The following is a 27,930-nucleotide window of genomic DNA, read 5'->3' as shown; positions in this document are numbered from 1 at the left end:
CAAAAAACAACTATAACTCTGTTTAATGATTTTATTACCTGGGAGATGCGCGATGGATTGCGCAGGCAGTCTGACTGCTGGATGTATACAATTTAACGCATTGATAGTTGCAATAGGGCGAATATTAAAAACAAACAAAATATACAGAGGATAATATCAAAATTTAATCCACACAGCGATAACTTTTCGCACGTACAAAGAAAAATTAAAGAATTGCATCCTAAAGCTATATCATTTACTAAGTCATTATCACTTAAAACTTTATTTATTCGAAGTTTGTTTAATATTTTTGGAAATTAGTGGATATAAGTATTTTCTTCATATTTTACTATAGTTTAACGAAGCATCTTGCAGTTGCTGTTTAATTTTAAAGTAAAACCAGCAAATCAGTTTGGCTAAAGGCATGCTATAATTTTAATATTTTCAATTTTCCTCCTTTATATCATTGATTATATAACCGTACATTTTTTTATATAAAACATATTACCATGAGTGGATCGAGTGGATGGAGAAAAAATTTAAATTAGTTATTTATATTTGTTCTCCACACGCCCTTGCGACAAAGTTTCATTTTCTTCCCCATCATTTCTTAATTTCTCTTTAATTTTTAAAATGAATTAAGTCCTTTTACTATTGTTTCCTTTGATATATTTGATTTTCCTATATTGTACTGGCATTGAATGCTATCATATTATATACAATTTTACACAGGTCTAACTCAATTCATTTATGTCTCCGTGAATTTATAAAATGTTACATTATAAGTCAAAAATGGAAAGAAATAGGCGTTTGTAGTAATATAGAGAGACAAAGTCGTTTTAACTAATTGCCAGGATAGTAACAAAAATTGCTACTAACCCCACCGATCAGCATTTTTATGGCAATTACAAAGTAGAAATCACATGAATTTTACTCAGCTTTGAAAACAAACAGATTCATCATTGCTTCCTAAATAGCAATTTACCCCGTTTAGAACTCGGTAAAAATGAAAATTGGTTGCAAATTTGTTCATATTTTTAAGTGCAGAATGTGGAACGAATAAGTTTTTGCAATATTGATTTAAAATCGTGCTGATGTTAGAGAGAAATCCATTTTGAGTTGGTGTTTCGCCACTTCCGTTTTGCGTCGAGCGAGACACTCACCACAATGTAGGTGGCGCCGGGGGCGAGGGCCACTTGTGGCTGTCCGGCGGGGGCGAAAGCATCCCCGTCTTGGCCGGCCACGTGCATGTCGAAAGGGTTGCTAGCTGATGGCAGGGTCGTGATTCAACGGCGGGTAGCGAGAGAGTGAGCCGCGAGAGAAGAGCCGTGACCGCGGTAGGCAGGGAGGCAGCGGCAGCGGCCGAGGAGGAGGGCGCGTGCAGGACGCCGCGCTTTTTTGAGGTGCGCGCCGCCCCAAAGAGATCACGCCAGACTCAACTGGTTGCCGCTGTCGCCAGGGAGTGACTTATTCATGTATCTCGACGCACTTTTTACCCCCGGGCTGCTTCTCAAATGAGACAGAATATATATGAGCACGCGTCTACTTATTTTGACACTCGTGTTTGTTTCAAGCATTCCAAGTGGAAACCAGTCCTTCTCTGCCAAGTTGCACAAAACAAAAACTCCAAACAGAAACATCCGCGAGTCGTGCTTTCAATTTGAACGCGAAAAAATTTCAAACTGCGGAAGGACACCAGAAGCGAGGCCAAAATTGTAACACTGCAGTGATCTTAAATGAAATTTAGAAACATATTTTGCTTTGATAACATGGAAGTCTAGAGCTGGTAAAAGTTTGCAGCGGCCAATATAGTATTGTCCCCCACCGACTCTATATTGGCCGCTGCAAGTTTGTGATAAAAATTAGTTTCAACCTAATATTTTACTGTCTGTAGGGGCAACTGCTGATTACAAATTTGTAATACAAACTTGATGAACTCATCCTGGAATCGGAATGCCTTAGGTAATAATATCTATGCCCTAATTTAATGTCGTGGCTTTTTACCATTTCCTGTTCATTTCAATTAGGGGGTTCAAGTTTTCGCTGGGTGTCCAGAATTTTTAGACAAAAACAATAACCCAAAGACCGTGATTGTTAAAAGTTCCGATTACTAGACAACGTCAAAAATGTATCTATTGTATTGTTTAACACTCTATTGTCTCATAGATAGACAAAATTGCAACAAACATGTTAATAACCAGGGAATTTCCGTAAATTGTATATTCAGTTTTATACAAGAATGACCATGTTTTTAGACTTCTTTCTTGGAGGAAGAATTATACAAGATAATAAATCTAAAAAACAAGATTTTACGTCCAAATAAATCTGTGAATTCATAGTTGAGCTGTTATTTTACTTGAGATAAGGATAGAAGAGATTTGAGAACCGCGACCAGGACGATTTGCATTAAACCAGACAATAGAATATTTAAAAATTGACTCCAACAATCAGTCAGCGGGAAGGATGAATCATAATCTAATATGATGTCCAACCTGTTTTATTGATCCTGTTACCAAGAGACAGTTAAGATCGCTGAGATTATAAATAAAATTATTTTAAAAATAAAAACATAATTTTTAATTATTTCAACTGCTTTTTGAAACGAAAATGCCCCTTCGTGATACATTTTTATTTTGTTGGGTGGTTCCAGCAGTTCAGCGTTATCGTTTTAAACTTACTATCCTTAAAATGATATTACTTACTTTATCACTTGTTCAATTAAACTGAACTACGTGAACTTAAAAGATGAGCCATTTACTTATGCCATTTTTCACTGATATTTGTAAAGCCACACATACTAGCAATATTAATAGTTCTAAACAGATGTACCAAATAATTTAACTTAATGTGGTATACTGTAGAAAAATATAGATAGAAAAAGAGCAGTGTAATGTAGTAGTAGAAGTACTATATATGGCCTTGAAAATACACATCATTATCGATATTCAAGCTCAAAACCTTATATTTCAGCCGGTCTCCGATGTATTAGATAACTGCGTTGTTTCGTGGAACGTTGTGTATACTTTGAAAGAGCTTTGGCGTATATACATATAAATTGATACACACAAGGATTTAGTGACTGCCTCAGATGTGCATTGTTTATACAAAAGAAGATAGATGGTAGAAGACATCAAATCACGTATATGTTTATTTTCTCCCTTGGAACAACAGAACGAATGAGGAAAAAGCGGATTTAGTGCGCGCAGGTTTGCAAAGTGAGTGACAGCAGACAGGCCTCTGCGAAAAAGATTTTAGGTAAAGCCAATGCATGAATTTGGTGGAGGGTCGAGGAAAATATAAATTAACGTACATTTATTCGGTGTGGTTTCCGATCAACCACTTATTTAGCACGAAAAGTGATTAATTCTACAAAAGAGAGTGAATAATGGTAAAATTACAATTTTCGCAGCTACTTATACAGTTTTCACCACCCATTTTGTTATATGGGATGCCCCTAAGAACCCGCGAGATGTGTAACCCGTTGGCCCCGGTGGAAATTGTAACTTTTCCATATAAATCTTGAATTTCCCAGCAAAGCAAGTTAAAAATCTTGTAATTATTTCACCTCAAGCAGCTAATTTTTTAACATAATCCGTTACTGGATTGGTTTTATATTGAAGAACAAAGCAGACAGACAAAATCTCCGAGAACTTTTGTTCCTTAAAACTACTAGGAATATTTTATCTTTTAAGATATATATACTTGTTGAGGCGCAAATTGATGTTTCATACTTAATTTTTTAGTCAGTGAGGTCAGCACTGTATTGAACCCCCCGTTAATTTTGGATGACCGCATCAAGCCAGCGCGCAAATGAGTTGAGGGAGGGGTGAAGCTGCGAATGCACGATTTATGTTGCCGGCAGCGCGAGTAGTCTATCTCACTGTGCGCTGGATTGGCCTCGCTGTGAGAGCCCGATGCGATGACGTAAATGCAGAAAAATCGATTCGCAGGTGCGGTAGGCCTGATGCCTTCCCATGCTCTCGCCGACTCCACGCCATTGTGTGTCGGCAACGAGGCTCGCGGGCCAAGCAGACCAAAGCGACCGTCGAAGACGGCCGAAAAGTTTTCGCACGGAGACCGCACTTTATTCCCGCACTCGCGGCCCTTTGCCCTCTATTTTAATTAACCGCCAACTTAGCCCAAGAGAGTGCTTCATTTGGGTTTGTACAACCGGGTGGAAAGTTTGCGCTGAGAAAATAGCGGCTCATTCAAACTTGGAATTAAAAAGTTCATGCGAGCAATACTCTTTATATGCTTTTTTAACGAGAGCAGTGCGCAGTAAAAAACTGAAGAGAAGTATGTATTTCACTAGAGTGCAGCACCAACAACGTGAGACAGTGCGTGCTAGGAATATATAATTACAAGCAGGAGCGGCTCAGCTGCAAACTTTGTCGTTTGGATTCGGTTTCTCTAGGCGGGACGAGTGCACTGAGCGTTTGTTTGATTTCCTAGATTGAGTCACTTAAAGTCCTTTTGTGTTTGCTCCAAGTTGCTGCACGCTCTGTTTAAAATTAACTACAAAGAAAATTAACTCTCTGTAAATTTGCATCCTTTGGGAGAGGAAGAGCCCGCAAACCTAGTTTAGTTGCTGACTCATTCTCATTGTTTCAAATGCGCTCCAAAGTCTGCCCTCTAATTTGTGAATTATACGAAATAAACTCCTAAAATAGACGAGCATGAAATCATAATTATCTATTTAATGTGTATCATTTCCATGTTTTGTGTTAAACCTCAAATCATCATTTGAAGCAACTTTAAAATATGCTGGATTTCATGTACTGCATGCTCAGCCATTCAAGTTATGATTTAATATGATTTGGATGCAACGAATTGTATTCTACGGGGGATGTGCGTTGGGGTGAATAGTGACTGCGCATACGGCGCCTTATCGATGCGAAAGCGAGCCCTCTGCCACACTTTTGCCCAACTAGCAGACTCACCCTTTCTTTTCCCAGATGTCACTTGTTGGCACTGCGGCGGTTGGAAAGCTCCGCAGCCGGTTTCAATGGAGCGAATAATTTTTCCTCAATGGAGAAGCATTAAGTATTTATGGTATTTATAGCTAAAAAGGAGGGTTGCGATATCCCTCTTTCAAAGTAAGAGTTACCATAAAAATGAGGCCCATCGAGCCTCTGCACAAAAAGTGTTGGTATGCTGCGCAGCAACGCTTTTTCCGCTTTTTCTGCTTCCAGCAATTTGCGATTGGAATAATTGATTATGGATCTCCGCTTCTAGCAATCCCTATATAGTGAAGGAAAGGCGAGCGCGTTTTAATTGGTTTCACTCTCAACACGCATGGAAAGGTGCGATAATTGGACTGTCAGCAAAGTGCTTTGCGCTAGAGAGACAAACTCGCTCCCTTTCGACGACATGGAGAGATTTCAATCTAGATTAGGAAAGCCACCGAAGCCGGCGAGCTCTGTCTTCTCTATATGGAGTCTCATATTGCCGTTTCAAACAGGGTGCCCTTGTGTTTGTCTTTCTTTTGTCGTTCTACCGAGTTGAGTATTCAGCGCAGACAGCAGACAGCACTATTTGAATTTAATTATCGTCCCTGTCTGTGCCATTTGTGTAAAGGACGATTCACATTTTCTCCAATTGAATTAAGCCATGATCATTTTTTTGCAGCGCCTCCAGGAAAATTCTTCTTCAGAAAGTTCCTTCAATCATCAGCAAGTTTTTAAAGAGGCTGTCTATATTAACATAATAAAAAAGATGAATGCATTAAATTTGTCTGCGATTTTCAATACAACTCGAGGAAAAACTTTCGCAGCACTTCAGGGGCAAAAAAATGAATAAGTTAAACCCACACACTTTAAGATCGATTAAAACGTCAGTCCAAACGCGGCCCGCCTTTTAAAAAAGATATTTTCTTTTCCACACAATCTCAAGCGCAAAATCGACCCCAGAGCTCTATTGATTTTTAATCAATCATGACGAGCAGGCAAATAAATGCGACGCAAAAGGTCAAAATGCGAGCAGACTAAGCCTAAAATTTGGCACTATCTTTTATTTTCGCGCCATGGCAGATGGCGCACGTCCCCCGGAGAGCAATAACCACGCGCCCGGCGCTATCAATATAACCTTGGCTCGCGTGAACTTGGACGAGTACGTACATTTATGACTCGTAATAGCATAATGGTACCGAGTCAGGCGACCGAAAAAGCAGCTCGCCCTTCGCGTTATCGCCGCTGCGGAACGAAGCTCGCTTACTTCTTAATTATGTTTGTGGTGGCGACCGAACCCATTTCACGACTGGTTGCTCGCAGATAAACTCGGACGCTAAGCAAAGCTCGCGGAAATGCGCACGCACTATTTCTACAACAAACAGCCGGAGAGGCGCGTGGGTGATGGATGGATGGATGGCGGAAGTGGGTTACACTCATTATTATGGCATGCGAGAACGGTCTGTGAATTTTGACCTTAAGGGTGGAGAGGCGCCCCTCCCACTCGCCTTTGCCCGTAATCTTCCAGAGACGCTGCAATTTACAAGGGGAAGAGCCCCGGAAAGGTCAAACAAGACTGGGGTGTCCTTTCAAAAGTTGCTGAAAGTGTAAGAGGATGGTCTTACTCTATGCAAAATTCAAAAGGTCGACCCTAAATTACGGTTGGTGCCTATGCCTAATCTTACCACGGAACGTCCGAGGCATGCAATGAAATTTACATGCTTTAGGGTGTTGGAGATCAGATGAAAAATCAAGATTATCTTTAGAGATTTTATACGCGGGATAACTTTGTAAAAAAATTGTATGCCGGTTTTTTCCCAACTTCATTTAATTTAGAGTATGCGGCGTATTTACTAATAAGCCGTCCAAATATAGCAAATTTAATAACTTGTTCAGATGAAATAAATTTAAATAAATATGTTAAAACTGGAGGAAATTTCCTCCTTGCGGGCGTAAAATTTCTGTTTGCTAGGAAGTGAACTTAAAAACTTGTTCCACCTCGAACTAGATAATTTTCTCCGTTTGTTTTGAAATATTTAAATCTAAAATCACTCCTAACCGGTATAGACTCTAGACATCATTTCCACAACCTCCCGAGTGAACGGTTAAATTGGAATATTAACTTCAATACAAAATCGAATTATTCAACCTTTATTTTCTGCTCTCTCGTTAAAAGATCCCAGCTATATAATTCTTATGAAGCTGATGAGGCAAGTGAGACTGACCCCTAATCTCCAAGTAAATGAATTTTAAATTAATTATAGTCTGGCCAAGAAGTGGTGCTGAGCTCAAATTTTATTAAAAGCCCGTCTAATCTGTAGCAGACAGGCCCAAACGTACGTGCTGGTTTGTTGTGCTTGTTTGTTTGTGCAGGCACTAAATTTATCCTTGGGGAGGCGTTCAAAAGGCTCTCCTAGCATGCAAAGGGAGAATCACGCTCGCATTTTAGGCTTTTCAGTGAGAGAGAGCGAACAATATTGCATGTGCGAATATTAACATTTGTCTCTTGTTTTTGCGGCACCAAGCAGGGGTGTAATATATGCGCATTATTCATTCGGCAGCGCGCGTAAATCACGTTCAGAGCCGCAGCACGAGTTTTGTTTTGCACGTAATTGCCTGTACGAAGGTGCTCTGCGCGTTTGGTTCTAATTATCACCCAGAGAGAGCCACATTAAACTTGGATGACGATAATTTTAGCTCTCCCTCTCGAAATCGCCTGGAGATTTCGCCACCCCGACTTGCTTGGCTGTCAAAAGGCCCTTTGAACTTGCATGCTTCCAGATCTTAGCTTTTACTCGCACACAACTCATAGGCTGTAGGCTGTACATAGGTACGTCGGTAATGCGTGTTTGAAACTCACTCGGGTGTGTATTAAAGTGCAAAAGCATGAACTAAATGCACGTGTAAGTGCCGTGTTGGCCAAATAGCGCTTTTTGTTGGTTATTTCGACCTCTTTAACTTAATGCTGCTAATATATACGTTTCCAACTTAATATTGCAATTAATAAAGTTAATTTAAACCTTTCAATCACAGTGCATGCAAAGTAAACTGCAATAACGACTCTCTCAGCGTCAATTAGAAAACTTTTTAATAAGGAAGAAGAAGTATGGTAGATCAATCGAGGGGAGTGGAAGTCCAATTAATTTTCAAGTAATAATTAAACTACTGAAGTCAAACAGAAATTACGCACAGAAACACGCACTTCGCATCAGCACTAATACAAAGGCAAAACTGTAGTTCACCACTCACAAAGTGCGGGCTTGAGCCATCTCCGATTTCAACACTGGGCACAAGGAACTCCATCAGCCAGAGCTCCCCGAATTTGCTCAGTCAAACGTTTCGTCTGCGCAAAACAAAGCCTCTCGCAAATTTCCACCAGACTGGGCGGCTTTAGTCTAGAAGTCTAGATTTGGGTGCGCTAATTACGAAATTTGAGTCACTGAGTGAGCAGTCGAGACCCTTCTGCCTGCGTGTTGGCGATAAAATCGAAACACGCACTGCTGGTCCTATTGTATAATCTGGCTCAATCGACTCCGGCTTAATGGTGCAATTATTAACGAGTGGGGAAGTCGGTAATTAATGCGCGAGACTCATTAATTTCTATTACAGGTGGAGTCAGGCAGACGAGCAGAGGTGCCTTGCGGATTTGCGAAGAGACTGCCGGCCGCTTGAGGCTGGAACGCTGCTACCTCGCTCAATCAAATATTCATGATTTTCTAGTTATTGATTGCGGCCATCCTGCTGGCCTGGTGGCTTCTCCGTGATTATTTGCCTCTAACAATGTTTGTCGGCACAAACTACTTCCAATATTGACTGCCTCGGATGGCAATTTGCTGGTGTCGTTTCTGTCCTGCACTCGTTTCATGGATTATTTATTTATGTTTCGGTTATGCCCAGTTAACAACTGGAACAGATCAAACGACCTCTTGCGGTAATTTGCAATTGCTAGAGTGTTTAAAAATGTTCTGCAGTGTTGACTTATCATCCAAACTAAAGTTTGATTAAATTGTTCAGTATATTATTGATTTGCCAGCCAACACTTGCTGTAGTTTATTGAAATGCAATTCAGTGCGTACGTATACGCACTGAACATAATCCACCGCCTTTAGGTATAAATTCTGTCCTTCATTCAGAGGCATAAAGGGGACAATTACACTAGTGCGAATAATAATACACCTCTGATTGCTCGAGTGCTCGCACGCGATATTGGTTTTCAATGAAGGAGTTGTGCCCTTTTGGCAAAGCGGGACGCAGCCGATTTCTAATTACTGCGCTCTCGTGCCGCCAGGAGGGCTTTCGTGCGGGCATATATATTTAAATCGCGCCTTCTCCGCCATCCCATTCAGGCCTGACGGAATCACAATCAACGCGCACCACTTTTTCATTAGGGCGCAAATTGCTGTTGCTCTCGTTATCGTGTTGAAATATGCACGCTGCTTTTCCGGCGCTAGCGTAGCATGAGTGGCGCTGCGCGTGTACCCGAAATGTGTATAAAAGGCGCATTACTTGCTGATAGCCCATCCATCATCCAGCACCCTTGTGTGACAAGTTAATTGTGATTGTTTCGAGCTGCGCGAAAATTAACAAACACCACCTCTCCCACTGCCTCGCGTCAGTCAAAATGCTGGGCCAAATTGGATGGAAGAAATAACAGAATTTGCATCGATCAAGCAACAGTAGTTGGTCTCCAAGCTCTTAACTTCAATTGACGGAAGTATGGCGTGCATTTCTACAAAAATAAACAGAGGTCTGAAAATACAGAATAAATTTCTTCCTATTCTAATTATTGCTTTCCATTTATATCTCGGTCTTTAACTAGCCTAATCTATTTGGACTTAAATTTGTTTTTTAATTTGGTCCAAACGCTCATTATATATTACTTGAAATCGATTAGAGGTGCTTGTGATTTAAACTTCATAACTAGCTATACAATTATCTCTGCAAATATTGCGAAGGGATTTTACTGAAAGAATGTAATACATTTCAAATGACTTTCCAAAAACTCATTATATTTTGGAACTAGCCTGGGTAGCAGGAGGATTTATAAATTTAACATTTTTCCTTTCTTAAAAGTACGTTAAATTGCAAGAAGAAAATCAAAATAAATATTAACAAAAATTGAAAAAATAACAGCTCAAAATTGTTAATTGTTTATATTTTACTACATAATTGTGCAATATGGAACAATTAAAAAAACATTTTTTGGTTGGTCAGTGCCCTCTCTTAAATTTAATGATTTTGTTTTTCGTAATGGCAAAAAAATTGTAAATGACATTCTAATCTAATCTGGAACCGTCAAATTTTCAACCCTACCTTTCAAACATGAGGTTAGAATGAATAATTGTGGTTTAAGTGGTCGTTACACGTGCATGACTCGCCATCATTATTCACAGGCTCTTGAGCCTTTCATCGGCTCAGCCTGCATAAAACAAGTCAAGAGTAGCAAGACCGAGAGTTTAAAGTATAAAACTTTCTGCATGAAAATAAAAGGCTTCAACATGGTAAGTTGCAGTCTTAACTTATTTATTAACGCTGCAATGCAGCACAGAGGAGAGAATTACCGCTTTTTACATTCCACGCCCAAACGTGTATGAAGCCGGGATATTTGCCACAAACGCAACTGAAATTTTATCCATCGCGGTGGAATGCTGTCCGATCCGTTTTCACCGACAAACACAAACGCGCTTAGCATCAAAAAGGGAAGCCAGAGGCGTATAGGGTTCGTTGATATTCCCGCAGGTATGCATGCGCAAATACACCCTTGACGCGGTGCAGTAGCTCAAATAAAAATCAGAAGAGCCAACCACCGCGAGCATGAACTTTTAAGTGCTCTCTATCCACGATTCATAGAACGGTTGGGACGAGATTAAACGTGTATCTAGTCATTAAGTGTTGTTGGGTGATGAATACTTAAGCGTCGGATGTGCCGTTTGTTTTTCCGCTCTCCGGCCTACATACCCAACGAGGCTTCTGTTATTTTCCGCGAATGTGAAGTATCGCTCTCGCGGCAGACGGCACGTGAACCGGAAAATAATGAGCCACCAAGAGACGGCGAATTTATTCATTCGCCAATAAAATATGGACCTAGAGTACCGTCTCTGCGGAGTTGTTCGTGCCGTGGAAATGCCGGATTTTCCCTGCGATCTAATTTGATCGCCGAAAGCTGCGGCTGCTTTCCGGCCGAATTAATATCCGCAATGGCAAACAAAAGACTTTTTCCGCTCTCGCAAACACGCTGCGGCAGTATGTGTGTATGTGTGTGTGTTTGAAATTCTTTTGGCGTTTTGTGCCAAAGGCGAACGCGTGGTTTTAAAATTCACTATTTGTGTTCGTTGTGCGCGCTTCCGCCGCTCGCGCTGCTCCGGGCTAGGAAACCGGGCAAAAGGGATGTTTGCGCTGGCAAAACCGCAAAACCTCATTTGAAACAAGGGTGCATTAGAGGAAATATGGCGTGCAGTGCTCGAATTTGGAGAAGCAGGCCTGTGAGATGAATTAGCTGAGTGCAAACTTTGGGCAGTAGACACAGGGTCTGACACCACTCGGGCCGGGACCTAGCCAACTTGATTAACACAGTATTAACAAGAATAGAGCTTGGTTGCAACGTATAAAAGCTACTCACAGATTAATTTGTTACGTGGCATTGAATGACGGCACTTGATTGAAATTAAATCGGTTTAAAATAAGTCTTGAGTGTAACAATTATCTTTGGGTATCACATTTTCCTAGTGCGTTTTATATGGACTTTTAGCAAGTTAATTCGCTTAATTGCACTTTTTTATTGAGAAAATTCAAAAAAAAATCTATTAGATTAAACTCGACTCTTAAGCAAATGATTTTGTTAATACATATGGATAAATTTCGTTTATTCAAGCACAAGAAGTTAATTTATTTAAGTAAAAGGAAAGGGACGTTCACTATAGAGGGTCCTGATCCCATCAAAGTTGAATATATCTCCAGACAAGGAGGCTGAAATGCCGACGTTGGTTAATGAACGGCCAACACCCGAATGGGCACCGAGTTAAGCTCACAGAGAGCGGAAACCACGCGTCGTTAAATTAATTATACCTCAATATCCTTGCGGAGAATCGGAAAATCAGTTTCGTATCTCCAGCGTGGCATGCGTTGAATTTTTCATCCATTTTCCCCGTTTTCACGTTGCAGTATTTAAGAGAGAGTTTTTAGTGGTCGGAATGAATAGCGTTTTTGCTGCAGGGGGAAAGAGTGAAAAATCGAAATGCAGCTAGCACCGCTGAGGTTTCCCGCTGTGCCTAATTAGTTGGGTGGGATTTGCATTGGAAATGAGACGGGAAGTTTTGGTGCATTGCGAAGGTTAGATTAGGCATTTTATGAGTGGGATAAAATGCTTTCGCATTATCACGTAGGGGGTTGCTAAAAGTTGCAAAAAACTTGGATTCGATTAAAAGCTGGATTTCCGGAAAAGTTATAAGCGGAAATCACGAAATGGCAATCGGAGGTCAGCTGCTCAGAATTGCTGCAAAAAGACCCAAAGTGGATCGCCAAATACATATATCAAAATTGCTGAGTAGTATGGTGAAAAGTTGGCGAATAACCAGGCAAAAAGGCAGGCGAAGGCAAAACTTCTTGCCCGTGTTGATGATCGAAGCCATCAAAACTGCTGCTTTATATTTTCGCGTCCATGCCAGCCACTCTCAAACTCTCAAAGTCTTCCTTGCTGTCATCGTTATCACGACGTACATCGAAGCATTAATTGAGAGCAACGCTGACGCACGAAGCACAACAAAGTAAAAAATGCTCTAAAACATGGGCTTAAAATTTGTAGCTTTTTATTTTTAATCACGCGTTATGCGGTGAAAGGGGGAAGCGCAAAATGAGAAAAATTGTATTGATCGGTAGCAATGATAGCCAATCTTTGCCAGTAAAGATCAAATTATTTAACTCTGACCTAATCAAAAGAGATCAAGACGAAGATTGAGCAACCAAAGCCAGACGAAGGAAATTTGGCCCTCGGAAAAGTCAAGTAAAAAGAACTTTGGGCGAATAGATTTCCATGGAAAGCACATCCTAGAGGCCAGCAACAAAGTCACTGACCAAAAGAGGCTTTTCTCCCGACCAACACAAACGGGTGAAAGGACAAAAGCTTTATTGGTCTCGGAAGGAGATACATGCGGTCTGTGCTTTTATTCCGTCTGCCGTGCGGTGTTGCTCGTCGCGGCCGTGTTTTGGAATTGCCACGAGAACAAGAGGGAATGAACCACTCTTCTGCTCCCGTGTAATTTGAAGCCGCATCTTTGCGCCGAAGGAAAGCTGCTATTGTTTCCAACTTGGCACTCGACAGAAGTCGGCGCTTAATGGCCGCGCTGCGATGAATGAACACGTGCTGGCGCTGGCCTGCCTCGATCCACTCTCGAGTCGACCGCGTCCGAGTTATTATATAATATTTCCGGTCACGTACCAGTTGAGCATCTTCCGCTGCTTCTATTAGAGTAACAGATGTTCTGGCAAATGCCGCAAGACGCGCGTGCGATGGATCACCGCCCGGCAAGCCGAGCAACGGAGCGGTGACTCGACCTTTTGATGTGCCTTTGATTTTCTCGTTTCCATGCGCATACCATCTAATCTGACCTTTGCGACTTATTGAACCAGAGCTCCAAATTTTTCTAAGCAAAAACAAAGAAAATGAGGTCTCGGGCACGCGAGGCTGTAGGAAAATCAGTAAAAAAATACATATTGTATGTGAGCAAAAGTATTTTTGTGTACTTGTTGCAAGCAAATAAACAAATAATATGTTCTATCTTTGTGTTGTAGTGGATTTACATTACACCCATAGTCCATATTTCTATGCAACAGTAAAAAACCGTCAAATAACTGCATTATACTATTTCAATCATCATTGGATTAAATATTTTCAGCGCATATCACCATCAAAACGATTTTTGGTTGAATTAAATGGTTGATGTACTTCAGAGATATTGCGAATCTAATGTTGGCATCGCTATTTTATTTTAGCCAAAATTTCTCCAAATATTATTGATTAACTCTTAAATGGGCAAACCAGATGAAAGTAAAAAATATAACGGTTAGTAGTTGCTAATTCTTCCAATGAGCATACAGAAATTCAACAAGCCGAAAAATGTTGCAATTATTTTGTCTTTTTATATTTTGAGTCAGAACTCCAAACTAGCAACTTTATCTTGATCTAAGTGTTAAAAATAACGATACTACATGTTATATTACTGATGTATTGTAAAAATATATGTCATTAATTATTCCTTCAAACTTGAGAAAGGCTATTTTTCTAGGAGAGGGAGCAAATTCTCAACTGGCTCTTACATTTCTTGAAAAGTTACGAACTGCCCATGCGAGTAGTCAGTTCTGTAGAACGCGTCATGACGCAGGAGCTAATTCAGAGAGCAAATGTGGCCGTGAACGACCGCAAAAATGTTCCAAAAGTTGTGTAAATGGGTAATCAATGGCATGATTTTAAATTATCATGTCCCATAAATCCTCATTTAAATGCTGTTAAAAAGATTTTAAGAAGAAAACATGGGTACTGAAAAGAATAAAATAATATATTTCAAAATGATCTTGTTCTCATACGCTCGTTCCAGCCCTACTGTGTCCATGCAGCTATTGTATGGAACTCATCCGGCTTTAAAATAGAGCCAACCAATATTTCGTTTTACAAACAAAAACACAGCATGACCAAAATATGCCTGTGGTATTTTTGATATGGCTTGTTTGAAACAGACCACAATGTTCGCAAAAATAAATGAACACAAACTAATGCCATCGCCAGAGGAGACGCGCGTGACGCATTCATTACGCTTCATGTGGGCTTTTGTTTGATGGTGGATGACAAGCTTTTAGAAAAATTCGAAGTGTGGTTTTAAGCGTGCGCTCTCAGTTGACATAAGCCTGATGCCTCTCTCGAGATTGTTCGCCTGTACGATCTTGCACACGCAGATAGAGCCGGGAAGAGTATTTACGCGCGGGGAGACGTTGTCAAAAACTCTTTCGCTTGCTCTTTCGCTTGCTCTGCAGAAAGTGAGGGCTTTGGGCAATTTCAGCGGGCACTTTCTGCAGATTTTATTTTTTTATTTTTAACTTTTCCTAATGCTTCATCAACGCGTAAAAATGTCTTCTGCACCATGCGCAGAGCACTGGAAAAAATCCTTTCGTAGCAAAAGCGTCATGTCGTTAAAAAAAAGTGATTTTGCATCAATGCGCGCTCAAGTGGACATGCACAGAATGAATTACGAATCAATTAAACCACGCATATTGAACATCTTTTTCTTCGAATGCAGATGGCTCAAGCTAGCACGCTGGCAGAATCGAAGCGCTATTTGATTTTATACAGCTTTTTTATTAAAAAGTCGCAAAGGGAATTCATTTGACAAAATTGCTTTTGCTGGTCGATATTGTTTGAATAAAAGCGGCAGGCTTGCCAAGATGCCCAGCAGCAATTGCATTCTCCCGTGGGAAATCGTGCCACTGATTGCATATTTTTCACCGACAGCGTGGGTGTGCCGCATCCATAAAGAGCACACGGTGCGGAATAACAGTTTCATCTCGAAGGGCCGGCCAATTTCTATGGACCGCCAATGTTTTTCTTGTAGCTCTTTCCGCTCTTTTTTGCGTCACTTAAACCGGGCATGATGCACTCTTGTCGTCGTCGGCGGCGCCGAGAGTCCCCACGGTAAGGCGATATAATAGCAGGTGAGGCGGTTCTTAAAAAGACTTCTTTGCTCTTTATTGCCGGTGCTACATAATAAATTGCGTGCATGGCAGTATAAACAGCCGTGGAACACGCTCACCAGCATCTCCCGAGTAAAATAAATAAAAGCGGCATTCACGTGTAGAAAACTGGCTCTCCCGACGGCTCCACACAAGCCGGAAATATGGTTGGTTTTATTTTACACGACACTAGCGTTATAATAATTCTTCTTTATTGAAAGCTGAAAATCGCTATTGGCCCTCGGTCCAATTTCCAAGGTTTAACACGCAAATTTGACGAGTTTATTTAATGCTAACAGCAGAGCATGCCATTGCAAAACTGTGAAAAGCAATTTTCAATTCATTGTCAACAGAAAGTGTTGCATTAAGAAATACTAACAATTTGGCACAGAACCAGCGAAAAAGGAAACTGCACTCAGGAAGCTTATTTTGCAGGGTACTCTCGTCACTGATTAGAATTGGATACATACCAGGTCCGCCTTCTCTTGAAATAATGGAATTCTGAGCAAATGTTAGGAAACATTTTTCTCCCTTAATGGACCTTTTTATATAAGTATTAAAAAAATTGGCAAACTTGTTTACTAACGTTAAAATACTGTAAATATTAAAATAATGGACGTAAAATTCTAGCAAAAACAATTGATACGGCAATAATAAACAATGTATAATATATGAAAATGAGCCACGTTCCTAAAAAGCAATGCAGGAGATACATTTTATTTGATCGGCTTAGAAGTTTTAAGCATCAGAGAGTAAAAAATCACAGGCCCTTCTCTTGATTTGCCCCACACACCACATTTCACACTGTCACATTTTGGACGACTCAGCTATTCACTAGCTGAACAAGATACCAGCCTGCTAGCAAACGCGAAAAATCCCGCCTCCGAGACGTGCCCCCGCACTGGGTACATTTACGGAGAGTCGTGGATTAGGTGTGCGGATTTATTGTCACGTAGCGTTCTGTTGTCTCGGCGAAAATTTCATGCACGTCTGATTGCGGAAACACGACAAAGTCCCCAGCTTGTGCATTCCAGCCTCGGATGAGGCATTCAGGCCTCTTGTTCTGTCAGCGAATATAGGCGAGGCCGAAGTTTTGGCTTCGAACTCAGGCCAATCAATAATTCACTGTGCTCTTGCTGCCAAATTTCGCCATCCGGTTTGGTGTTTGACTTTTTCCTACCGTTGAACTAGAAATAAATTTGAGGTGGCGAGAGAGTTTACATTGGTATTAATGTTCGGTTCAGAGGTTACTTCTTACACGAAACTCAATCAAGTGACAAACTTTAAGTGTTGGTGAACGGAACATTTCCACTGATAAATAAAGGTTCTAGGGGATAATTCTGTGCTCAGCACTTCCTAGATGAACGCTCTCGTCAACCCATTCCGATTTTTCCCACCAGAAATCGCTCCAAAAATTGGCCCCACATCTGTCGTAACTTGCGGGTGGCCACTTTTGCCATGCAAGTAGTCCTTTAAAGTGGAAGCGCAGCCATAAAAATGAATACGCCTTTCCACGGCACACGAATGGCCTGAGTAAGCGGGAGAGAAAAATTCGTCCCTATGCTGGCAACTCTCATCCCCCGAGAAACATTGTCAGCGTGCCCGCCTAACGCGTAGAGCACATGCGACCTTTTATCTGCCTTTTGTCACTCTTCTTGACGCGCGTTCGCTCTGGAAAGATAGCCATTTTTGTTTTCGGGGCAGATCCGATTACTTCGGAATGAGAGAAAATTCAGTTGTGCAGCGATAACAGACTGGCAGCAGAATCGATCACGCGGGCAGGCAGTTCATTAATTGCCTGCCCCTCCATAAATCTCTTATATACGTGCGGAGATGTGGTGCAGCAAAAACTTCTTTTGTCAGAACTTAGGTTGCTCGCTTCTCCTGTGCAGAACAAGATTTGGGTCCGCTTAAACTCGTTAAATAAACAATAGCGTTTTTGTATGACCGACCAATCTGCCTGAAACTCCGCAGCGATTTTTAGCACAAAACAAGACAACCGGAGGAACCGCATGCAGAGAAGTTAGGCAACCTGCATGTCTGATGTGCTTAGCAGGAAGTCTGCGGGCTTTATTTCCTCTTGAATTAAACACAATTTACACGATGCGCACAATGAATAGACGGCAGCAGATTTTGAAAGTTTCATCAGGCTGCTGGTCGACAAGAGCTCCGCCGCACCATCAAAATTCCATTAGTTCCGAAACTGTATTTACCACAGCAAATCCTCTTTTCGTCATTTTTTATTTTTTAACAACTATGGTTTTACCACAGTTTTTTATTGGGTTTGACCAACGCAGGTTTATCAGGATAATAAATGAAATAATATAGGATAATAATGAAATATTTTATATTTCAAAGAAAAATATTCTCTCAGAATATATTATTCATTTGAATCAATTGTTAGAAAAATCGCACCTCATGCTCATTGAAAATATGAATTTTCATGTGGCATTTAAGGAAAACGATTTTTTTCATAAATAAGAATAAATCATACTATCTTCTTCCATATTATCAACACAGAAAATCTGTTAATATTATTTGTAGAATATGATGAGCGGTTAGAAGTAATGATAAAATTTTGTAACGATTTTTGCTTATATTATTAATTGTGAACTCCAAAGAGCCAAATTTATCCTAAATTTATTTGATTAGCTTTTTAATGATGACGTGACTAAGAGGAAGAGAAACATTATCCGAAGAATTCATGAAGGTATTTTATCTGTGTTTGCACGCAGAGAGTACGTAGCATGAAATAAATTAGTCGGTCTCTTATGGAGCAGTTTCCTCCCAGAACCACCACCCCGCAACGCATACATTTCAAGTGGTTTATTTTTCTACATATTACGTCAGTTCTAATTAGTTACAGTACCTGTTTGCGCTATAAGATTGGGTTTAATATAGTAAATTATTTATTTAAACTAAAAAGTATAAACCCATTTTAACGTTGTTTACAAAAAAAAAACATGTTCTGTAATATATGCAACCTCATTTTAATATCCACTAAACTGTCTAATCTCAAATTCATGATTTTCCCAGCGAGTTAAACTTAAAATTTTAATGTGGTTTATCAAACTTAACTCTGATGTCACGCTAAAATTTACTGCGCTCACTGATATGGCAGACAAACAGCGTAAAACATGAGCCTCAGGCGATTATCTCCAACAATGGCGGATTCTACCAGGAGGGCGAAATTATTTCTCTTTCCCCAGATGAAGGAAGCAGCAGGAGCCGAATCCGTGTCGGTTGGTTAACCTTTGTTTCATCCTGCTCATTTCTGCCGTGGGGAAAATTGGCGCGCGAGAATTGCAAGGTGCGACGTGCGTCCGACGGATATGAGCGAAAAGATTTTATCGACGGCACGCTCTCCGCGCGCAATAAAGGCAGCATCCCGGCACAATTGGCGCCACTATCTTTCAAATTGAATGAGCAGCCAGCCCTTTTGTGAAAGAGCACGAAATGAAATTATTTTTGCTCGTGCTCCGTGGCGACGTCGCCCGCTGAGCTGGTCGCTCCCCAGCCCAGCTGTATCGTTGCCGCCGGACGAAATTGCAGCACGTTTGTTTGCCACACTGCTAATTGAAGTGGAAACTACCAAACTTTAGGAGGTGCTCAGGGGTACATGCCCAGAAGACCGTTGTGCAGCGAAAAAGGGTTTTATTAGCCTATTTAAGACCAAGTGCAGGGGTCGTATCCAAATTATGCTAATTGCTTGCTTGCTTCTATTGCTTTACTTCTTTTTTTAGATGAGATATCCCAAGTGAAAATTTCAAATTTTAAGCTACTTGACCATTTTTTAGATCAATCAAATTGCCAACTTAATAATCTTATGTCTAAACGTGTAATCTTAAGGTGCCAATGTAGAATTTAAAAATGCAGTTTTAATATTATTCTCAGATTTTGATCAGCGAGCTAAAAGGAATTAAATTCTGGTGAGATATTTCTTCCCCCATCTCTTACTCTGCAATGTAACAACTACATTTTTTTCATGATGATGCAAGTGAATCAGAAAATATGAAACTTGGGTGTGCAAATCACACACTTACGTATTATTTTCTTTCTAAATCTTGTTCCAGAGAAATAAACGTGATCTGTGTTCTGAAAAAGCTCCACGTAGCCCATAGTCTCCAGCTGATAACCTCTAATTGGCGAGCTTCTACCAGCAAATCCAACGAAGCGCAAGTCTTGGCATTACCAGCACGTCTCGCGTTCACTTCCAGAGATAAATTCAATTTTTCCCTGCGCGCCTATCGTAAAAGTCTCTCGCTCTGACGGCGCGACGGTTGCTTTGTTACGTATCTTTTGGATTTGCGATTGTCACTCTGCCGGGCGCACCTTCGCCCGCGGTTTATAAAATCAATAATGGGAACGGCACCGTGAACTACTTCGTCCGTGTCACATGCACACGCTGCTGACGGGGGCAGCCGGGATAACTTGGACTGTGTCTCTTGTGCGCGAATGGTTCCACAGGTACCGCAGGCTCGCGAGAAAATCGAGTTTAGGAGCAGAGCCATAGAAATTTAAACCGAGGACGTCTATTCTGTATAAAAGACTCCCCTTTGTTAATTTTAAAATTAGGTATCTTCTTCCAACCCTCTTTTCACATAAAAATTTTTATGACCAGCAGAATTAAAGGCATAAATCAAAGGAGAGTTGGTGGGAATTTAAATGTCCTTCGGTTCTGCGTGTTCGTCGTTTTCATTTTCACAGCATCACGAAATGTACACGTGGGGGGATACACCTCCACTATATATTATTTCCACGAGGATTATGCATGAGTCCTTTCTGCTTCGTTTTCCATGCATATCACGCCACGACATGACCTGTTGTTATGTTTCGCAAGCGAACATCTCGCCAGCTCACTGCAGTAATTGCATTTGGTCTGGCTGAGCGCGGGATGCAAATTTTGCATATAGCTTATGTATAGATTCACTCGCGAGGCAAATGTGAGCCGGGGGAAATATACGTCTGACAGTCTGCAGCTTGACATCATGAAATGGAATTGTGTTGACACAATTCATGACAGTCCAGTTAAAATAGAGGCTAAAGAAATAAGCAAGTTTCCACGGTGGATTGTTCCAGTCTTATCTAATGTTTGGCGTGTGATAAAAATAAACATTGAATCTTATTTTACGACTGACCCAACCTCAGCGAGGATGGATAAGACCACAAAGTTCTATTTGACAGTGCAATTTCGACGCGACTTAAATTAGAATTCCCACGCGACTGGAAACGAGGCTCAAAACGACACTACTTGCTAGCGCGTGAAACAACGATTCCTCTGGGAGCGATTAGAAGAAATTAACAACAGTCCTTTGCTTGCCAAAGTACACCGAGAATTGTACACATGTGCGCAAACATTTCTCTCTTCGCAATTATGAATATTTAATTTGGGTGGAAAAGGATTGCTGCAAACATAATGTCACTAGGTCTTAACGACAGAGCGAGTTGAATAATCTTCTCAAAACTCCTTTTCGAGCTGCACGGTCGTGATGAAAGCTCTGCTTTCTGATGAATGCTTTGCAAGTCTTCGCCTTCAAAAGTTTACACGCCGTAATTACCGCGCGCATAATTTTAAAACACGAGTCGACTCACCACTCGTAATTTCGCTGACGCAACGAAGTACACAAAATTTCCATTTGCACTATTTGCGTGAACAGTTTTTCCGCATTACATTTGTCCGCCATTATTCGCAAAATTCCGTCAAAGCTAATCCAACAGTAAAATAATTTGCCCTCTCTGGTCGGCTGCTGTGACCAGCCTGCGTGAATTTAATTTAGCCTCGCGTCCGTTGCGTCAATTAACGTTTACACACACATTCACACACTGACTGACAGGCCCGCCGACCCAGCCCTTGACCCGCAGAATATAAAACGAGTTTTTTTATGGCTGCCAAAACGAAATTTCAAAAACAAGCGGAAAAAGCGAACGCAACCCAGAGGAAGTTCGATCGTTACTCTGAATGAATTGGAAATATTTTAGTTCAGTGCAAATTTTGGACAGCTGAATGCAATACGAGCTAGTTATTTAATTTATTCTTAAGGAAATTTCAATGTGCATTTATGATTATTTTAACAATCATTTGCAAACGAGAGAACGCTGCAGAAATGTTTTTTAAGACCTTTGAAATCGACCCAGAGTTTTGCCCGCTATGGTCAACCAAAATTGGAAGGGAGCCTTTTCTGTTGAGAGACACATGTTCACGTGACACGCATTTCATGGGTTTCACTATTTAATCTGTAAGAAAGTGCGAGTGAGGACTGTGAGTGCAAATTCTGTGATAAACCAATTAACTCCTATCATATCCTTAACTATGACAAGAACAATTTGACCCTGTCACAAGCCGCCAAAGTAAACACGAACAGTGAACGGCGATATTTATAACTTGTCTTTGTTTTGTTGTTCCTCATTCAAAATGTTTTCTACTTTCAAGTTGTGCAAAAATGTGGAACGATATTATGCCACCCGCGCTACAAGACTGTTTTGCGGCACAGTTTCCCTCTTTTTAAAAGGCGCAAATATGCGTGTGATTTGATATAAATGTGTTATCTATGTCGTATACCGGGACTATCCTATAGCTTTGCTCCCTGTGTAAAATTTAAGATAATTTTGTGCAAAAAAATTGTAAAATGTTCTAAATCCCCCATTTTTTTCTAACGGAACATCGACGTAATTGACATTTTAAGAGAGAATACACAACCAGCATCGTGTTTTTGCAAAATATTGAAAAAAAAATCAATTTCAGTTTCCAAATTTTTCATTCAGAAAAATATATGAGGCTGAATTTTAAAAAGTTGTTGGACGAGCTTTGGTGGGAGTGCTGTGTTCCGTTCACCGTTGCAGTGACACAAAGTCATCGATTCCGCAGCACAGCACACAGCATGTTATCACTGGGCGCGCAAAGTGTGATATCTCACGCCCCATAAATTGGCACTCAGCTCGCTCGCCCAGATAAATACTTTATCTCGAAAGCGAGGGCAATAAAAAAGAGACTCCATATTGACGGCAAAATGATTGGCGGGCGCAAAAGTGTTAGTTACTTCCTTCTGATCAACTGGAGCCGGATTGCGAAAGGCTCGTATATTCTCGTCACGTCACCTGCTGCCGACAGCGGCAGAGCCGATCGCGCCAAAGTTCATTACAGGGGCAACAATGCTATTTCGTCCGATTAATTTGTACGCTGATTGACCCGCCTCGGCTGCCCCCCGTCGGGAAACGAGTGGCAATACGTAAAGCCACAAAAGCGAGCAAAGAAACGACACACAGCCAACATGGCGCACACAATGACTGTCACAGTCAGATTCGATTGCAAACACTTGTTCGCACTAGACGCCAGTTGCATTTGCGAAAGAATTGAATTCTACACTGGTCGCAAAGTGATTATGTGTATTACGGCAGCAGATGATAGTGTGGAAATTGCGCCACCATCTTATTCTGTCTTTCAAGCTGTCCCTTCTTATACTATTTTATGGCCGTATACAACAATAAATTTTGAACCTAGCTCAGGGTTTGCGGTTTTTGCGCAGCATTTCATTCAGCTCGACCCATTAGTTTCTTTATCAATAGGGCTGTGGAATTTAGACCCTCCATATTTTTTGCTCCAATCGGTAAGGGTGAATCAAGTACGGAAAACATCAAGCTCTTTGAAGCTATGAGCACCGTTCAAATAAACCGTCTATATTTTTTCCATACTTATCTAAAAAGTCTTTCATTTTCCATTCGCTCTAGAAAATTAGGCCTCTTTTTTAATGTAGAAAAATTATCATATGGTTGCTTTTAACTAAATAGTATATTTTGCTCATCGTTCCTGCCTGAAGCGAATTTTTATCATCATAAATATTGTGTTCTATTGGAATACTCTTTAGTCTCGTTTTTATTCCTACGTAACAAAATCAAACAAAATTAATAATAAATTCCAAGGATAATAAGACGATTTTTACTAGCTGAATCTTGTATTTTTTATATACAGTATCTTGTGCAATATTCTTTAAGAAATAAGCCTATGAAACTAATAATAAGATTGATTTTAAAAAAATACAATATACGTCTCAATTCCACAACCCAATTTAGTTTACTGGCTATTTTAAACTGGAAAAATAAAAAGATTTGCTCTTTGAAATGTAATCGTTGTGGGGTGGCTCATGCATGGAGGTATTAAAGGAACGAACCTCAGTGTTTCATGGCAAAAGACAGACTAATTTAATTTATTATAAACAACGCACTCTCTGCGTGCATGGCATGCATACAAAGATAAAATACCTTAATGAGTTCTTGGGATATAACACTCCTCACAATGATTTTCTATTATTTTATTCTTTCAAAATTCGTCAAAATTACTTTACACTTCCCGCAGCCCCATAGAAATGACACACTTTTGCCAAAAAGGCTGGTATGATACCGCCTCCGAACATTAATCTAGAAAAAGCAACCATACACCTTTGATAAAACGAAAATCCTCCGTATTTATGGGGTATTTCGATGCATCCGCGGGCCGCTTTCAAAATCGCACAGTCGGGCCTAATGAAAGGGCGGCCGGGCTCCCTAATTGGGTCAGCCTCCTTTGTGCTGGGCCGCTCGTTTGGCCATCTCGAATCACTCTGCCATTGAAATAGGCCGAGTAATCCTCCTCGAGGCGAATCCAACCATTCGAGTATTGCTGCTCCTTATGGGCGCTGGCTTGTTTTTGCGAAGCGTGCCCCCCGCCGCGGAGACGCCGGGGTCGACGTGGTGCGCGTTTAAATGAGGGCAAATCCAAGCAGACACTGACGAAATACCATCAGCAGATATTAGACGCTTGGCTTCACATCGAGGCCGTTCTGTGTTTTGCCCACGCACGCTGTAATGGTGATTGGGTAGCCGCAGACTAGTAGCCTCTTTGCACGCCGCAATGACAGGACTTGCAGGACATACTACAATGCTCTCTGGCTCCACGAAGGGAATGCGATCTGATTTGGCTTGTGCTGCACAAGATAAAATTGAGAAATCCAGAAAAGACGGCGAAGCCATCTTCAACTTTGTCACGTGTGTTTAATTTATTAAGGATGGAAGTATTAATTTAATTCAATTTAGATAGGTTTGTTCTGCGAGTAAATTTAAGTTTATTTAGTTTGACGTCTCTTCTCTAACCTCCTCAAATTGAAAAATGATATTTAAATGTAAAAATTGTTTACCAAGCAGGAACTGGAGCCCAATCATTTCAATCAAACTTTCGGGACTTGACAAACTTAATGATCTAATTTTCTTACAACAATTCTGAAATTATCTGTTTGAAAGTAATTATGAAACTTGACGTGTCTCTAAGAATCAATTAAATTAAACGAACCAATGTTGGAACAAGACTTACTCTCCGTGAGACATATAATATTAACAATTCTTAGATGACAAAAGAATATAAGGTACAACATCGATCATGCATTTGCTCGATAATCGAATTGTGAGGAATTAACTCAAGAAGTGTCACTCATTTTCACAGCGATACGAGCTTTTCCATTTCATTCACGGAAAACAAATGGCTCAACTGGCAAACACTCGACTCGCTGCTCTCGCTTGAGCTTCTTCTTCCGTTTGATGAATACGAAAGACAAATTCCCCTCTGCTCTGTCTCTTTTTCTTCGACTTGGCAGGAAAAGGAGCGAGGGTGACAGGCAAATAGCGCAGTAACAGGTGCAGCAAACTCGAGAAGAGTTCCGTGAGGATAATAAATTAAAGTGGCGAAAAAGTTTTTTCGGCTTCGCTTGAGCGCGAAAGCGATTCAATAAATTTGCCCAGCGCAGGCTAAGGTGGTTCTTTCCGCTTTAAAAATCTGACAAAAGTGCGTGTGTGGGAGAGAGATGCCGGGGGAGAATATTTGGCGAAAAGGCAGCAAGAGGTGAAAAGCGCCGAGTGGGCTGAAAGCGTTCTCGTGGAAAGCACCTAACTTTGTTTGGTACGCTTTGTGGCCGCGTTTAATTAAACCACGCGCTCCTGTGTAATTTCCGAAATGCTTTGAATTTTGCCGCCATAAACAAAGAAAGTGAAATTTGCAGCCCTGCATGTGTTATGGGACGTTTTTATCTCTTGTGTGTTTACACGCACGCAGTTATTGTAAAAGGACGTTGCAATTAGGCAGCGTTCACGTTGTGGCTTTCTGCTTTGAATGGTACCGGCTGCCAGGTGAGGGAGAGATCGTTTCAGTGCCAGCAATAATTTCATTATTTGTAGTTGGGAAAGTTTGAATGCATTCAATGCGCGTCATGTTACACAACTTGCATAACACACAAGACCCAGCAGAGCAGATGCAGATAAGCGCTCAGGTACAGCCTGTGTCTTTTTTCATTTAGAAATCCGATAGAATACCGCAGCTTGTCCTCAATTGAAATTTTTTCAGTGGGGGTTCCTCTTTACCGCTGAGAGGGTTTCTTTTGTCTGAACATTATCTAAGTTCCACGCCCCGTTAAATTTTAATTACATTATTATATTTGCTTCTCTATTTCCGTAACCAGACCCCGAATTATGTAATACGAGGTAAAGAAGAGATGATGGGCTACGTCGCCGTGGTTTCTGCACGTGACAGAAATTTAATAAAGCCCGCTCCTACTACAAGTATGTACTAAAATCCTTGTTGTAATCATCGTCATCGCTGCACAGCACCACTTTGTCTCGTTAGTTAAAATTAATAAATGACTCGGGACTGCGCCCGTTCCACTCCATTCAGCACCACCTTTTCTACGAAAAACTTGTGCTGCCCGTGCAATATCTGACTTTATTGAATTGTGCCACCCTCGGAAGGCAATCAGTTGAGCTTCACGTGCCGCCAGGTACACAGTTGATTGGGGACAGGATTGCGTTCGCCGGCAGAGCTGATTGATTGACGATGAAGTGCAGCCAGGCGACGATGTTCGTGTGTTCGCGGGTGCGTATTATATTGTATGTACACCATGTTATTGTTGTGTATGGCTTCTGATGGGCGATTATTATACGAGAACACCGGTCGACCGCTCAGCCGCCGGGGATTTACGCAGCAAACACCTGACTGAACTCGTCGCCCGCGTGCCATTTTCAGAGAGCGTAACGGAAATGTCGCTGATATTGCTTTTTACCGCTCTCATTAGGCTTTGATTGTTATTTGCAGCCTCGGGGGACTCATTAAATTACGTAAAAATTTGAAATTAATGAGTTTTACAATGGAAGAGGCGAGTAAGAATAACAAGGTAATTGATAACAGGTTTTTTTGTTCCTTCCAATGGAAAGCACCTCGTTCAAAACGACTGCGATGTACATCATTCCGATGGACTGGCAAAAGGAAATCGGTGGAAAGAGCGGCTTAGCGAAGCATTGAAAGCGATGAGCAAACTCTCGGCAGCTTATTTGCATTGGCTATAACAGTACTGCCGAACCGTTCGAGCACAAAATTGATCTGGAACTTATACGCACCGGTAGAAATGGCACTCAGAATTTTGCACACAAGCAAATTTGCCTAGTTAATATTCGTAAGCAGTGAAATAAAGGAGAAAAGTGCTACTTTTCATTCATCCTCTGCAGACAGAATCCCAATCTTTTCTGCGCCACGCGGTGCAAATGGGCACTGCGGGTGAATTACTGTCAGTTTTGTTTATAGTTGTAAAGTCGCAGCGCACTTTGTGCTGCGAAAACCGGGCCTGGAGCCAGAGAATTTCAAACGTCTGCGGCCTCTGCTAATCCTGCGATTAATAAGCCTCCTCCACGTTTTGTTTCGCCACTCTGCAGGCAACGACAATCATTGTATGTATTGTTTTAGTGTGTTCCGTCTGCTCAAAAGTTCACCCATTAAAACTTGCTGTGTAGCACCAACAATTTGCAACTTAGTTAGCAAGCTACCAAAATCATAGGCTGTATTAGCATTATTTCGTATCTAGTGTAAGCATTAAACGCGCTTCTGTAAAGCTGGATTAGCCTCTAAACTGTTCATGCTTGACGGTCAAACTCTATTTCTCAAGCGGGATAAATTTCAAAATTAAATCTACACTGAGTGTTACATGAATTTGAAATAAAAATGACATATCACCTTTAGCTGGCAATTCTGTTGAGAATAAAAGGACTTTCCAAGTCACGTCTTTATCAACAGCAGAGGCATAGCAACAAAAGGCAATGAGGAAAACTTTGCCATCTTGCCACTGGAAATAGCAGCGCATGAAAGGGATTGGCTTCTTTGATCTCGGCATAATCAATGAGCAGCGGCACAAAAAGGGAAAGAAAAAACCACCGGCACCTGAAAAGGACACGCAGCATATCTGGAAAGTTGTGTGTGTGCGCGCGCGTGTGTGTGTGTGTTTGA

The 27,930-nt window shown here is 41.0% G+C and overlaps 2 protein-coding genes across 4 annotated transcripts in view; one reads left to right on the top strand and one right to left on the bottom strand.

The window, feature by feature from the left end:
• Window positions 1–27,930, bottom strand: part of Syt7 (Synaptotagmin 7) — a 177,598-nt gene that overhangs the window by 144,077 nt on the left and 5,591 nt on the right. For 2 of the 3 annotated variants that reach the window (XM_065487799.1, XM_065487800.1), the window contains exon 1: window positions 1,143–1,285. The exons of the other annotated variant lie outside the window; for it this stretch is intronic. In XM_065487799.1, coding sequence (XP_065343871.1) covers window positions 1,143–1,229 — 87 coding nt within the window. In that variant the 5' untranslated portion in view covers window positions 1,230–1,285. Of the gene's footprint in view, window positions 1–1,142; window positions 1,286–27,930 lie in introns of those variants that run through there. 3 annotated transcript variants of the gene reach the window in all.
• Window positions 26,344–27,930, top strand: part of LOC135941965 (vanin-like protein 1) — a 28,592-nt gene continuing 27,005 nt past the window's right edge. Inside the window, exon 1 of the mRNA XM_065487794.1 lies at window positions 26,344–26,529. The gene's annotated coding sequence lies outside the window, so the exon portion shown is untranslated. The remainder of the gene's footprint in view (window positions 26,530–27,930) is intronic.

Source organism: Cloeon dipterum, chromosome 4, assembly GCF_949628265.1.
Source record: "Cloeon dipterum chromosome 4, ieCloDipt1.1, whole genome shotgun sequence".
NCBI classification, from domain to species: domain Eukaryota; kingdom Metazoa; phylum Arthropoda; class Insecta; order Ephemeroptera; family Baetidae; genus Cloeon; species Cloeon dipterum.
The sequence above is the reverse complement of the archived record's forward strand: the minus strand, read 5'-3'. Positions and strand labels throughout refer to the sequence as shown.